The 13,366-nt window shown below is 45.1% G+C and overlaps 1 protein-coding gene across 1 annotated transcript in view; it reads left to right on the forward strand.

The window, feature by feature from the left end:
- Positions 1-565: 565 nt before the first annotated feature.
- The window catches only part of LOC113422280 (myosin-6), a 67,084-nt gene continuing 54,283 nt past the window's right edge, over positions 566-13,366 (forward strand). Inside the window, exons 1-7 of the mRNA XM_087946368.1 lie at positions 566-584; positions 2,220-2,270; positions 6,403-6,604; positions 9,116-9,259; positions 9,977-10,133; positions 11,391-11,418; positions 11,579-11,687. Coding sequence (XP_087802494.1) covers positions 6,404-6,604; positions 9,116-9,259; positions 9,977-10,133; positions 11,391-11,418; positions 11,579-11,687 — 639 coding nt within the window. The 5' untranslated portion in view covers positions 566-584; positions 2,220-2,270; position 6,403. The remainder of the gene's footprint in view (positions 585-2,219; positions 2,271-6,402; positions 6,605-9,115; positions 9,260-9,976; positions 10,134-11,390; positions 11,419-11,578; positions 11,688-13,366) is intronic.

The raw sequence follows: 13,366 nt of genomic DNA on the forward strand, positions 1-13,366 counted from the left end.
TATTATTTTTTTGGTCCCAAAGTCCTTTCACCCACCTTGATTTGCGCCCAAGACTCTTTAATACACCAGCATCCATCTGAGAACGTACAGGGGAAGTGAAATTTCAGTAATTTTATCATTATCCTCCTTGCAATCTCCCTTCCAGTTTGCCATCTGTGCAGACTCTCCAACAGAATCTTCTACTCCCTTATCAGCTGCCACCTCCACCACCGGCGCCCTCCAAGTTGTGTGTGTGTGTTTGTGTGTGTGTTTGTGTGTGTGTCCCCGTCCATCACCCCATCCTCTGGAATGTATTTCTCTTCTGAGCATCAAAGGATGCAGGAAGGCGGAGGAGAAAGGCAGACGATGAAGTGCTGAAGAGCAGCACCATTCATGGTCAGAGATGGCCTTCTGTGTGGGACCATTCTCGCTGCTTCCTTGTCAACATGTCACTCACAGCTGAAACGGCCTGCAGAGAAGGGGGAGGCTGTAGAGGGTGGGGAGCAGCTGATGCTATTTTGGAAGGAAGGATATAAAGAAAGGGGCCACCATCAAAGCCACAGATCTTACTGGGACACACCAGAGTGAGATACCTCCTCCAGAGCGTAAGTATGAAATTCTTTCGATTGGATGGCTGAGTTTTCCCAGGAAGATCTGGAAAGGAACAGCAGATCCAGAAACTTGAACCTGTGTTCCACCCTGGAGTTATTTTCATACAACCCTACCACGTTGGGCTGGAACAAAGCTAGAGGTGGTAGGTTTTTATTCCATGCCTTCATCAGAGGACTTGATGGAAGCCGACCATTGCGTGATGGACATCTTAGTGGAAGGAGGAAAGCAGTGTGGAAAGTCTTCTGGGGGATATATTAGGAGATGTGCATGGATGGAGGAGTTGGGAGAGAGGGAAGGACACATGAATTATGAGGATGGGGCACAGCATAGTTAGAAGAACTGAGTTGACCATAGATGGGCAGCATCTACTGAGCTTTTCGTCCAATGTAGGGTTATCACAAACAAGAAGAGCATGGATTAAAGATCTAGATGGCTATGCAACGTTTCTCAAGCTTTCCCAGTTTAAGATGTCTAGACTTCAACTTCCAGTGCAGCTGGCTGGGGAATTCTCGGAGTTGAAGTCCAGACATCTTAAACCGGGAAAGCTTGAGAAATACTGGTGGTGAAAGGAAACCAGAGAGGGCAGGACAATCTGCAGCAGGTGCTACCACAAGAAATCTTGCTGTAATTAAGAAGAGATTGGACAACCATTTGTCCGAAATGGTATAGGATTTCCTGCTTGAGCAGAGGGCTGGACTAGAAGACCTCCGAGGTCCCTTTCAACCTTGTTCTTCTGAATCCACGGATTCAGCTCTGGAGGTTTGCACTGAATCAAAAAGGTTTGCAGAAGAGAAATAAAATTTAGCAGAAAATTTTAGGCTGAGTGGGAGCAATGGCCAGGAAGTTAAGAAAAAAGCAGAGACGATTAAATAAAGATTAACTGTAAGCGAGCAGGAGAAGAAGGGAAGGAAACCTGGAAACCATATCAACCAGTTGAAGATGCTGAGGTAACAAAAATTCATAGATAGGTGGCTGAGCAGGAGCTGGAGAGAGAGAGAGAGAGAGAGAGAGAGAGAGAGAGAGAGAGAGAGAGAGAGAGATTTGAAGAAGAAATATTAGCTACCGAGATGCAAGCAGGAAAAGAAACAATGGATGGAAACTCATCAAGGAGAGAAGCAACCCAGAAATAAGGCGAAATTTCCTAACAGGGAGAAGAATTAATCAGTGGAACGATTTGCCTCCAGATTAGTTGTGGATGCTCCCAACACTGGATGTTTTGAAGAGGAGATTGGACCACCATTTGTCTGAAATGGGATAAGGTCTCCCATTTCAGCGGGAGTGGTGGTGGACTAGATAGCCTCCAAGGCCCCTTCCAATTCTGTTCTTCTGTTCTTCCATTAAAAAAAATGTAATAAAAATAAGGATATAATTTTTCTCTGTAATTTCTTCTCCACTGGCTGGGTCCACCCGCCCCCCATAAACTATCTATCCAAGGTTTGCAATCTGCCACCCCCTTCTTCCACCCCATATTACAGCTTTCCGAGGGCAGCTGTCCGCCCCCTCTGACATCCAAGTCCAGCTGCTTTGTCCAACTGCACCGCGAAATGTCAACCTCAGACTCCCCACCCTCCATGCTTCGAGCCTGACCCTCTTCGAGGCCTTCACTTTTTCTCTCATTCTTTTCCCAGCCTCGATTTCTCTTTTGTTCCGTCGTTCTCCCCCCTGCAAGCTTCTTAAAGGTAAGTTTGTCTTCTTTTAAAAAGTAAATAAATAAATCTTGGCCACCCCCTTAGGATCTCCCTTTCTTTTGAAGGGGAGACACCACAGATGTGGTTGAAGGAGGCCCTCAAACCACAGTATTAGTACCACTTTAATAAAGACCTTATAAACACCTGGAATACCGCATCCAGTTTTGGTCACCACATTACAAAACAATTGTTGAGATTTTGAGGGAAGAGTGCAGAGAAGAACAACTAAGATGATCAAAGGCCTGGAGACTAAAACATATGAACAACAGTTGCAGGATTTGGGTTTGGCTTGTCTACAAAAAAGAAGGATCTACAGTATGATAGCAGCATTCCAGCCTTTGGGGGGCTGCCACGAAGAGGAGGGGGTCAAATTATTATCCTAAGCACCAGAGGGCAGGACAAGAAACAAGGGGTGGAAATTAATCAAGAGAAGCAACCTGGAATTAAGGAGAAACTCCCTAACAGGGAGGACAATTAACCAGTGGAACAGCTTGCCACTGGACCTTCATCACTAGAGGTTTTTAAGAAGAGACCGGACTGTCACTTGCCAGAAATGGTATAGGGTCTCCTGCTTCAGCAGGGGTTGGACTAGAACACCTCCAGGGGCCCTTCCAGCTCTATTCTGATTGAAGTTTTGATACCTGGTGCATCTGAGCAGGTTTCTAGGAAGTGATGCAAAAGATGTAGTTGGCTGTGTTTTTTCAGCAATGTGTTCTGGTTAAGCCACCAGCGCAGCTAAAATTCTCATATATGAATTTCATCTGTGCTGGTGGCTTAACCAGAACGCTTTGCTTGAAATAGTAATAGTTGTAATATTAGTAATATTCGTTTATTTTGTTTAATTGATTTTTATCCTGCCTTCATTATTTTTACAAATAACTCAAGGCAGCGAACATATTCAACACACCTCTTATTTTCCCCACAACAACAACCTTGTGAGGTGGGTTGGGCTGAGGGAGAGAAGGACTGGCCCAAAGTCACCCAGCCGACCAATTATTTGGAGCCAATCACCAGGAGACTGTGAGTTCTAGTTCTGTCAGGCATGAATGATGGCTGGGTGACTTTGAACGAATCACCAGGAGATGATGGTGGGTTCTAGTCTTGCCTTAGGCATGAATGGCAGCTGGGTGACATTGGGCCAACCACCAGGTGACTGTGAGTTCTAGTCCCATTTTAGTCATGAATGACGGCTGGGTGAGCTTTTGGCCAATCCCTCTCTCTCATGTCCCTGCCTGCCTCACAGGGTTGTTGCTATTTTGGGTTAAAGAGGAGTAAGAAGACGTATTAGGTAAGTTCTCTATCTTGAGTTGTTTATACAGATGGGATATAAATCTAACAATTTCTAGTCCCTCCCCCAAACTTAACCATGGGACAAATACCCTGTGTGATGGGGAGAAGAAACAGCAAGTGTGTGTGTGTGTGTGTGTGTGTGTTTTCTTAAGTTTTCGCGGGTACTTACATGTATGGTACTCAGCTTTGTTCGGGTATTTTCCCATGTCATTATAGTTGTGCTTTTAAAGTTGTAGCAACGTTTGGCAGAATCTCATCTGTCATCATCAGGCTTCTGTATTCACAATACAAACACAATACAGAAGCCTGATGATGGCAGATGAGATTCTGCCAAACGCTACAACTTTAAAAGCACAACTATAATGACATGGGAAAATACCGAACAAAGCTGAATAACATACATGTAAGTACCGCAAAACTTATGAATATATATATATATATATATATATATATATATATATATGTATGTATGTATGTATGTATGTATGTATGTATGTATGTATGTATGTATGTATATTCTATTATATATATTCTATTATATATATTCTATTATATATATTCTATTATATACCTGTGTAATGGTCTCCTGCTTGAGCAGAGGGGGTTGGACTAAATGACCTCCAAGGTCCTTCTGTATCTTGTTATTCTGTGTTTTCTAATGATCTGCCAGCTCAGGGATGTGCGGAGAGCTCATTCCTTTCAAACGTGGAGAAATGAAAGGCATGAAAGGCAAACATTTGAAAATCTGGGGGCATTTTATCAGCTTTTGTGCAAGCATTTTGGTGGCGATGTTGGCATTTCCCTCTAATAAGAGAGCGCAAACACCTCACAATTATTTTTTAAAATGTTGGAGGGGCGTCAAGAGAATGGAATTTTTTTCCCCCCAGAAACGATAGGTAAAATGAAAAAGCGATACATTTCTGGGAGAAAATCTTCAAAGAAGCGAGGCTTAGATCTAAATTGGGCTCTGAAATTGGCATGATTTTATATTTTTGAGGTGATTAATGTCAAATTACCTCACAAGGAACTTATTTTGTTTTTATCATTGGCAGCTAAATTAATAATGGCTTGAACAGTGGAGATTTTTATACAATTTACCCTTTGAGAAAGCAGAACAGGCAGTCAATTGCTCTCCTTAAAAAACGTATTGATAAAATTCAAACATTACATTCACTGAGGGATAAATTGCATTTTTATTAAGCTGGAAAAGATAATAGAGACACTCAATCTCAGATTTCCAGGAGAGATTATAATAATCAGGATGATTGAAGCATTGATTTTAGAGAAATTCCGTGATTTATTCTCAGAAAAAATATAGCAAAAATAAGAATGTAGTTTCCCTAAGTGTAATTTTTAGCAACACTTCATGGAAAAAATTCTGATATCCCCTCCCCCCATTCTATGCATGGTCATGAAGAGCTAAATGGAGATCACATTTGAGGAAAAGTCTATGATTTTAATAAAGATTTGATTGACTGATTGGATTACACCGTGATAGAAATGTAAAAAAAAATCTGTATTTTTCAAGCTTTACCACTTTAAGATGAGTGTGGACTTCAACTCCCAGAATTCCCCAGGCAGCAAAGCTGGCTGGGGAATTCTGGGAGTTGAAGTCCACCATCTTAAAGTACCCAACTTTGAGAAACACTTCTATTTTTTTGCCTCATGGAATTTGCTTTGGCTGGGGAATTCTGGGAGTTGGAGTCCACCCGTCTTAAAGTCGCCAAGTTTGAGAAATATATATAGGAAGTCCTTGACTTACAACCATTCATTTAGTGCCTGTTCCAAGTTACAACAGCACTGGAAAAAAAAGTCATAAACATACGATTGTTTTTCACACTTACGACCGTTGCAACATCCCCAGGGTCACATGAGCAAAATTCGGACGCTTGGCAACTGACTCGTATTTATGACGGTTGCAGCATTCCCAGGGTCTTGCTATCCCCTTTTTGAGACCTTCTGACCAGCAAATTCAACGTGTGTGTGTGTGGGGGAAACAGATTCACTTAACAACTGTGTTACTCATTTAATGACCTCAGTAATTCACTTAACAGCTGTGGCAAGTGAGGTCGTAAAAGGAGTCAAAGCTCACTTAACAACTCTCTTGCTCAGCAATGGAAGTTGGGGATGGATTATGGTCATAAGTCGAGGACTACCTGTATAAGCAAATGCACAGGTAGCAAGGAGTGTGTATGTTTGTGTTTGCATGTGTGCAGAGGTGGGATTAAAAAAAACCCAGCAACTGGTTTGCTGCCCGGTTTCTGGGTGGGCGTGGCCACGGTAGGCGTGGCCTACCGGAACGTCTGGGAGGGCCGTTTTTCGCCTTCCCAAGGGTCCAGAGGCTTCCCTTGGGCCTCTGGGAGAGCGAAAACAGCTTCCCCCAGGCTATGGAGGCCTTCCGAAAGCTAGAAACTGGCCTGTTTCCGGACTTCCAGAAGGCCCATTTTCCCCCATTGCTTGTCAGAAGGTCGCAAAAAGGGATCACGTAACCCCAGGATCCTGCAACCGTCATAAATAGGAGTCAGTGGCCAAGTGTCTGAATTTTGATCACATGTCCCTGGGGAATACTGCAACAGTCGTAAGTGTGAAAAACAGTCATTAGTCACTTTTTCAGGGTCTTGTACCTTCCAATCGTCACTAAATGAACTGTTGTAAGTCGAAGACTACCTGTAGAATAACTTTTTAAAAATCTCAGCCTAGGTCGAAGTTTAGCACCCCTAAGGTGCATGTGCCACTCTCCAACACTCACTCCAGGTTGTGTGTTTGTGCGTCCCCTCGCTTTAAATCTCTTTTTCTTGCCTCCTTTTCTTCTTCCTTCCCGCCGGCGGCGCAGAATGGGTGACACACTCATGGCCGAATTCGGGGCCGCGGCTCCTTACCTCCGCAAGTCGGACAAGGAACGTCTCGAAGCCCAGACTCGGCCCTTCGACAGCCGGAACGAGTGTTTCGTGCCCGACGAGAAAGAGGAATTTGTCAAGGCCAAAGTGATAAGCCGGGAAGGAGCCATGGTCACCGTGCAGACGGAGAATGGCAAGGTGGGTGGACGTGGAAAATCTGGGTTCCAGAAGGAAGGTGGCCACGCAGGAGAGATGGTTGGAAAGGTCTACAAGGTGGACCGGTGAGATTTTGTAGGGAAGGTGGGTTCCAGGAGGAAGGTGGCAATGGAGGAAACCTGGTTGAGATGTCCTCCAAGGTGGACCACTGAGAATTTGTGGGGAAGGTGGGTTCTAGAAGGAAGGTGGCAATGGAGGAAACCTGGTTGAGATGTCCTCCAAGGTGGACCGGTGAGATTCTGTGGGGAAGGTGGGTTCCAGGAGGAAGGTGGCAATGGAGGAAACCTGGTTGAGATGTCCTCCAAGGTGGACCACTGAGAATTTGTGGGGAAGGTGGGTTCTAGAAGGAAGGTGGCAGCCAAGGAGACCTGGTTGACATGGTGTCCAAAGTAGGCAGGTAAGCATTTGTAGAAAAGATGGGTTCCAGATCCAGAAGGAAGATGGCCACAGAAGGGAGATGGTTGAGGTGGTGTCCAAGGTGGATCAGTGACAATTTATGGGGATGTGGGTTCCAGAAGGAAGGTGGCAATGGAGGAGAGATGGTTGAGATGGTCTCCAAAGTGGACTGGGTGAGAATTTGTGTGGAAGGTGGGTTCCAGGAGGAAGGTGGGAATGTAGGAAACCTGGTTGAGATGGTGTCCAAGGAGGGCTGGTGAGAAATTGTGAAACAGGTGAGTTCCAAACGGAAGGTGGCAAAGAAGGAAATCTATATGAGGAGGTGTCCAAGGTGGGTTGGCGAGAATTTGTGGGGAAGGTGGGGTCCAGAAGGAAGATGGCAACACAAGGGAGATGGTTGAGGTAGTGTCCATCATGGACAGGTGAGAATCTGTGGAGAAGGTGGGTTCCAGAAGGAAGGTGGCAACGAAGGGGAGCTGCGTTGTTGTGATTGTCCAAGATGGGCTGTAGAGAATTGTGAGTCAAAATATTTGAAAAGTTGCGGAGTCAAGAGCAGGGAAGGAGATCCTATGGTGAAATCTTGACCAAGAGCGAAGGACAAATATCAAGGCATCAAAGTCTTCGAAAAAATTGAGAGGAGCTGAAGTACCAATCCAGGAATTGCCAGATAGACAGTCCCACTCTCCAAAATTTCCTTCCAGAGTCTTGAGAAGAGGTTAGGGGTCAACCCTTCAAGGTAGTCTATCTAAGAAGCACAAACTATGAGTACTGTGGTGGCACAGTGGTTAGAATGCAGTATTGCAGGCTAACTCTGCCGACAGCCAGCAGTTCGATTCTCACTAGCTCAAGATTGACTCAGATTTCCATCCTTCTGGAGGTCGGTAAAACGAGAACCCAGATTGTTGGGGGCCGTATGCTGGCTTGTAAACTGCTTGGAGAGGGCTGTAAAGCATTGTGCAGTGGTATATAAGTCTAAGTGCTACTAATGATACTTTTACCTGGTATCTTTTCAAGTCTGAAAGCACCTCTTTCCTCCTGTTCTTGTATCCAAGGACTTGGGGTGACATAATAGCGATATTCCAGTATTTGAGGGGCCGCCACAAAGAAGGGGAGGTCAACCTAGTCTCCACCAAAGCAGGACAAGAAGATGGAATGGATGTCAGAGAGAGATGTTCTGACCCATCTCTCCAAACACCACAAACCCACTGAAATTAACTCAAATATTCCTTTATTAGGAGCACCGGCAAAAAGTTTTTCTCACACTGCAGGCTAACAAGTCCAGCCGGCCAGGAGATTAACAGTTGTCTGCCACATCTATTTGTCTCCACTCTCTGCCTTTTATCCCCAGAGTGGATAAAAGGCAGAGTGGGGCCTCACTAGCAGCAGTGATAGCTGTTCCATTCTAAGGACCGGCCTATAGATTTCCACTGCTCTCCTCTCCTCTGCCTTTTGCACATCCGTACGTCAGGCACTGGAACCGGCTATTCCTCCTCTTTCTCATCAGCTACCTCCAGACCTGGGGGCTGTTGACTCTCCACCTGAGGGCTGACGGATGGCCCAGGCTCTGCCCCTCTCTCTCTCTCTGCCAGCTCCATTCCCTCTTCCCCCTCGGAGCTCCCAGGTTGCCCTGATGCTGACCCTAATTCCCACGCCTCCTCTTCCTCCTCTGATTCAGCCGCTGGAGGGGACGGTGGCCGACAGGCCACAACAAAAGAAGTAACTTAGAACTAAAGAGAAATTTCCTGACAGTGAGAAGAATTAATCAGCGGAACAACTTGCCTCTAGAAGTTGTGGGTGCTCCATCACTGGAGGTTTTGTAGACGAGATTAGACAAGCATTTGTCTGAAATGACATAGGGTCTCCTGCATGAGCAGGGGTTTGGACTACAAGAGCTTTAAGGTCCCTTCCAACTCTGTTATTTGTGTGACTTTGCAGAAAACTAGGGATGCTTCCCACACCCCTTTTCCTTCCGTGGGCTGAGGTGTCTCTTATCTGATCACTGCCTCATCTGCAGCTCTTCCTCCTGTCTGCCAAGGTCATTCTCATAGTCCAATTACATCCAGCCAACCCCTGTTCTTTCTTCCTGACCCTTTTCAGACCCTGACAGTGAGGGAGGCCGACTTCCACCAGCAGAACCCGCCCAAATTCGACAAGATCGAGGACATGGCCATGCTGACTTTTCTGCACGAACCAGCTGTGCTCTTCAACCTGAAGGAGCGCTACGCCTCCTGGATGATCTATGTGAGTAAAGGCATGTCTGACCTCATGGGCCACACTGGGAATAAGGGTTTATTTTCTCCCCAAAGCACTCCTCCCACAACCAAGTATCTCTGTTGATGTTGTCTTATGGGATCTATGGAGATTCTCCATCATCCAGGCCATGGTTGTCCTAAAGGTGCTTTTTCAAAAGGCAGCTGGACTTGAAGAGGTTTCACCCTTCATCCAAGAAGCTTTCTTTAGTTCTGACTGAATGGCAGAGGACGGAAGGATTTATATTCCTTTGCAGTCCTCTGATCGTTTGTACTCTCTCTGAGAGCTGTTGAGGTTGCTTGGAGATTTATCTGTGCCCTCAGGGTCCCCTGAATAGTGCAAATAGGTTGTAAATGTTTACAACACGGTTCTGGGAAGGTTCCACAGCCATTGCTTAACAAATGTCTCACTGAACGACAGAAAAGTTGGCCTCGATTGTAGTGTTAACTCAAGGGCTCTTACAGTTTCCTGCATCAAATTAGCTGTACCAAACTTCTCCAGAGGTTGGGACTTCAACTCCCAGGATTCCTCAGTGGGCGGGGCCATGGCTGAGAATTCTGGGTGATGAAGTTTGCCCCATTTGGGGGATATCAGGTTTGGAGGAAACTAAGCAATGGCTTCTTGAAGAAGAGGCTCCAGATTTATGCAATTTGGGGTGACCTTTTTGTGTGGTTTTTCTCTCTCTTTTTGTTCTTTTTCCCTTCCCAGACGTATTCCGGCCTCTTTTGCGTGACGGTCAACCCATACAAATGGCTCCCCGTCTACAACGCTGAAGTGGTGGCTGCCTACAGGGGGAAAAAAAGGAGCGAAGCCCCTCCCCATATTTTCTCAATCTCCGACAACGCGTATCAATACATGTTGACAGGTAGGAAGCCTTCAAGCCGAGGTTGTCAGGTTGTTTTTAAGCACCTGTAGAAGAGTTGTAACTCAAGGTTGAAATGAGGGGTCCTTGGTGCTCTCTGAGTTTGGTTGTTTTCTTGCAGACGTTTCATTACCAAACTGGGGAACATCATCAGGGCTAGAAGGAAGTGAGGTTTGTGGAGTGGAGTGGAGGAGGAGGACTGTGGGGTCCTTGGTGCTCTGAGCGTGGTTGTTTTCTTGCAGACATCTCATTATCAAACTAGGGAACATCATCAGTGCTAGAAGGGAGAGATGTTTGCAGAGATGAGGAGGAGGAGGATTGTGGGGTCCTTGATGCTCTCTGAGCTTGCAGACGTCTCACTACCAAACTAGCTAACATCATCAGTGTTAGAAGGGAGTGAGGTTTGTAGAGCGGAGGAAAAGGAAGAGGGGAACTGTGGCATTCTTGGTGTTTTCTGAGCTTGGTTGTTTTCTTGCAGACGTTTCATGACTCAACTAGGGAACATCATCAATGGTAGAAGGGAGAGGGGTTTTCAGAGAGGAAGAGGAGAAGGAGGAGGAGGAGGTCTGTGGTGTCCTATGAGCCTAGTTGTTTTCTTGCAGACATTTCATGACCCAACCAGGGAATATCATCAGTACTAGAAGAAAGTGGGGTTTACTCTCTTTTTATACATTAGTCTCTTGGCCTGTCAGTGTCGTTGGGAGTGGTCTTGGTGGTTCCTTGATTACGCTGTTAATAATTTCTCAACACATGGATGGACTTAATCATAGTTTCAACAGGGTAAGGGTGAGCCTCCTAGACTAAGCCAAGTCCAAAAATGCCAGAGAATTCCCTGAAGCCTTGCACTCAGGCAAATCAGCCATCAACAGGCACACCGAGATAAACAACAACTACATACCATTCAAAAGCGAGAATCAAAAAGACCTCACCATCAATTGACACCCGGATGAGCAGAGACTAACACCAAGATCAACAATCAAGAAGTAAACAACACCCCAATCAAGGAACTACCAATGCAGGCAAACAAGCTAAGAATAAACAACAGCCTAATCTAGCAACTGTCACTAAAATGGCCCTAAAATCAAGCATGGCTCACTTAACAACCCCCTTGTTAGCCACAGAAATTCTCATCCCAGTTGTGGTCGTAAGTCGAAGTCTACCTCTGGAAGGTGTCAGCTAGGCATTCGTTGCAAAGACGAATGAATGGGTTAAATTCGGCTCCACTTTGACCCCATCTTGATATTTGCTATTTTCTTTCAGATCGAGAAAACCAATCTATCCTCATCACGTGAGTATCAAATGCATCTTCTCATGAACGTTTTAAAAGTTGGTAGGAGGGCCTTTTTTAAAAACAAAACAAAACTGGGATGGCTTAGAAGTCATAGATGAAAGCTACTCACTTTTCCCACACACATCCCTTCCCCCACTTTATTCTGTCTCCTTTTCAGTGGAGAATCTGGTGCAGGGAAAACGGTCAACACTAAACGAGTCATCCAATACTTCGCCAGCATCGCTGCCATTGGGGACCGCAAAAAAGAAGCCGCCAACTCCCCCAAGGTAGTTCTTATTCTGGTTTTGGGGTTCAATAGTCTTCTCCAATCTGGTTTCCTCCAGATATGTTTAACTATGGGTTATGGGACTAGTAATCTAACATCTGGAGAACATCAATTTGGGGGAGCTTCTCTTATAGCCTGCTCCTGAGGAGATGTTCCTGACGTTTTTTTGGAGAACATCAACTTGGGGAAGCTGGAGAACATCAACCTGGAAAGCTTATTTTATAGCATGCTCTTGAGAAGATGCTCCTAGTGTTTTCTTCCCTTGGGTTTTGGATTTAGCTGATACCATTTTGAGAAGGTCCATATGCTCCTTTTCTTCTGCTCCCTTAGATGAAAAGCAAGCCATGGTCTTCTGCAATGGAAGGTAGAACCAAAACTAAATTCAGATCTCCTCTGATAGATTATGGCATCTTCTAGAATCAGTCAACTATGGCCCTATTGAAATAACACAGAGAACAAGCTTTACATAAACAACAGGGATAGATGTGAGTAGATGGGATGAGTCACTAGCATGGAAATTACTCCTGGGTGTACATTCTGGGCTGGCACGATCGAAAACCTCACCACGTTAACCAGAACCTCTCAAAGAATAAGATCTAAGCTCTACCATTTGTCAGGGTTGGAAAAAGGCAGCGTGGTATAGTTCTGGAAAACTCAGTGAACTCTTGAAGGAACCCATATGCATGCCTTCAGGTTGAGATTTCTTTAGCCAAAGATTTGTTTAGCCAAGCTACCTCTGACTCATGGACTTGCCTGTAGAGTCACTACCTTTTCTATCTGGAAAGGACAAATGGGATTCAGAAGCATGAGAACTTCCAAAGCTCCTTCAGATATCAGCCCAAATGATTTCCTCTGTGTGTGGTCATTCTGGCAGCCTCTTGTGTTCACCCTTGATCCTCTTGTTCACACATGGGAATCCAGAATAATGGTCCATGTTTCAGGTTGTTATCAAGCAAATGACACGACAATGGGATTTTGTTGGAATTCATTGTTGGAACGTATTTTTATCCAACAACTACAGTAGTATTCAGCCAGGAGATGGCAGTGTTTACAAGTTTGAATCTATGGTACATACTTTATGCTCTTTTGTTCTAAGTAGAATTTCCTGTTACAGTTAAAAAAAGCAGTTGACCAGTAAAGCACATGGTGACTGTACTCTTTGGTTTGGTTTGTGGTGCTAGATATAAACAGAATTTCTAACAGATTTGTCTTAGCTGGGTATTGACATCCTGGCAGGACTGAGCACCCATTCCCCATACATCTCCTTCTCCGTGCCACCAGCCTTCTCCAAATTTCTAGAAATATTTGATGACAGGCCCATCTTCCTAAGCATAGTGTGATAGCAAGTTTCCATCAACTTGTTCGTGGAAAACTAGGTTGACTATTTCAATATTCCGGTGATACTCCTTGTGTCTCTTGTGTCTTCTACTTCAGTGGGTCTCAACCTTGGCAACTTTAAGCTGGGTGGACATCAACACCCAGAATTCCTCAGCCAGCAGGGGGAATTCTGGGAGTTGAAGTCCACCAGGCTTAAAATTGTCAAGATTGAGGAACACTGTTCTACGGTCTCATTCATGATGATGGGTTTAGGAGCCGTTTCTATGGAGATGGGATGAAAAAACAACATGACCTTTCTTCTCATCTGGATTTTTCCCCCTTCTTTTGTCTGTTTGGTTTCTG

Source organism: Notechis scutatus, chromosome Z, assembly GCF_049901735.1.
Source record: "Notechis scutatus isolate UNSWTSFEM ecotype Mainland chromosome Z, rNotScu1.2, whole genome shotgun sequence".
Taxonomy (NCBI): Eukaryota; Metazoa; Chordata; class Lepidosauria; order Squamata; family Elapidae; genus Notechis; species Notechis scutatus.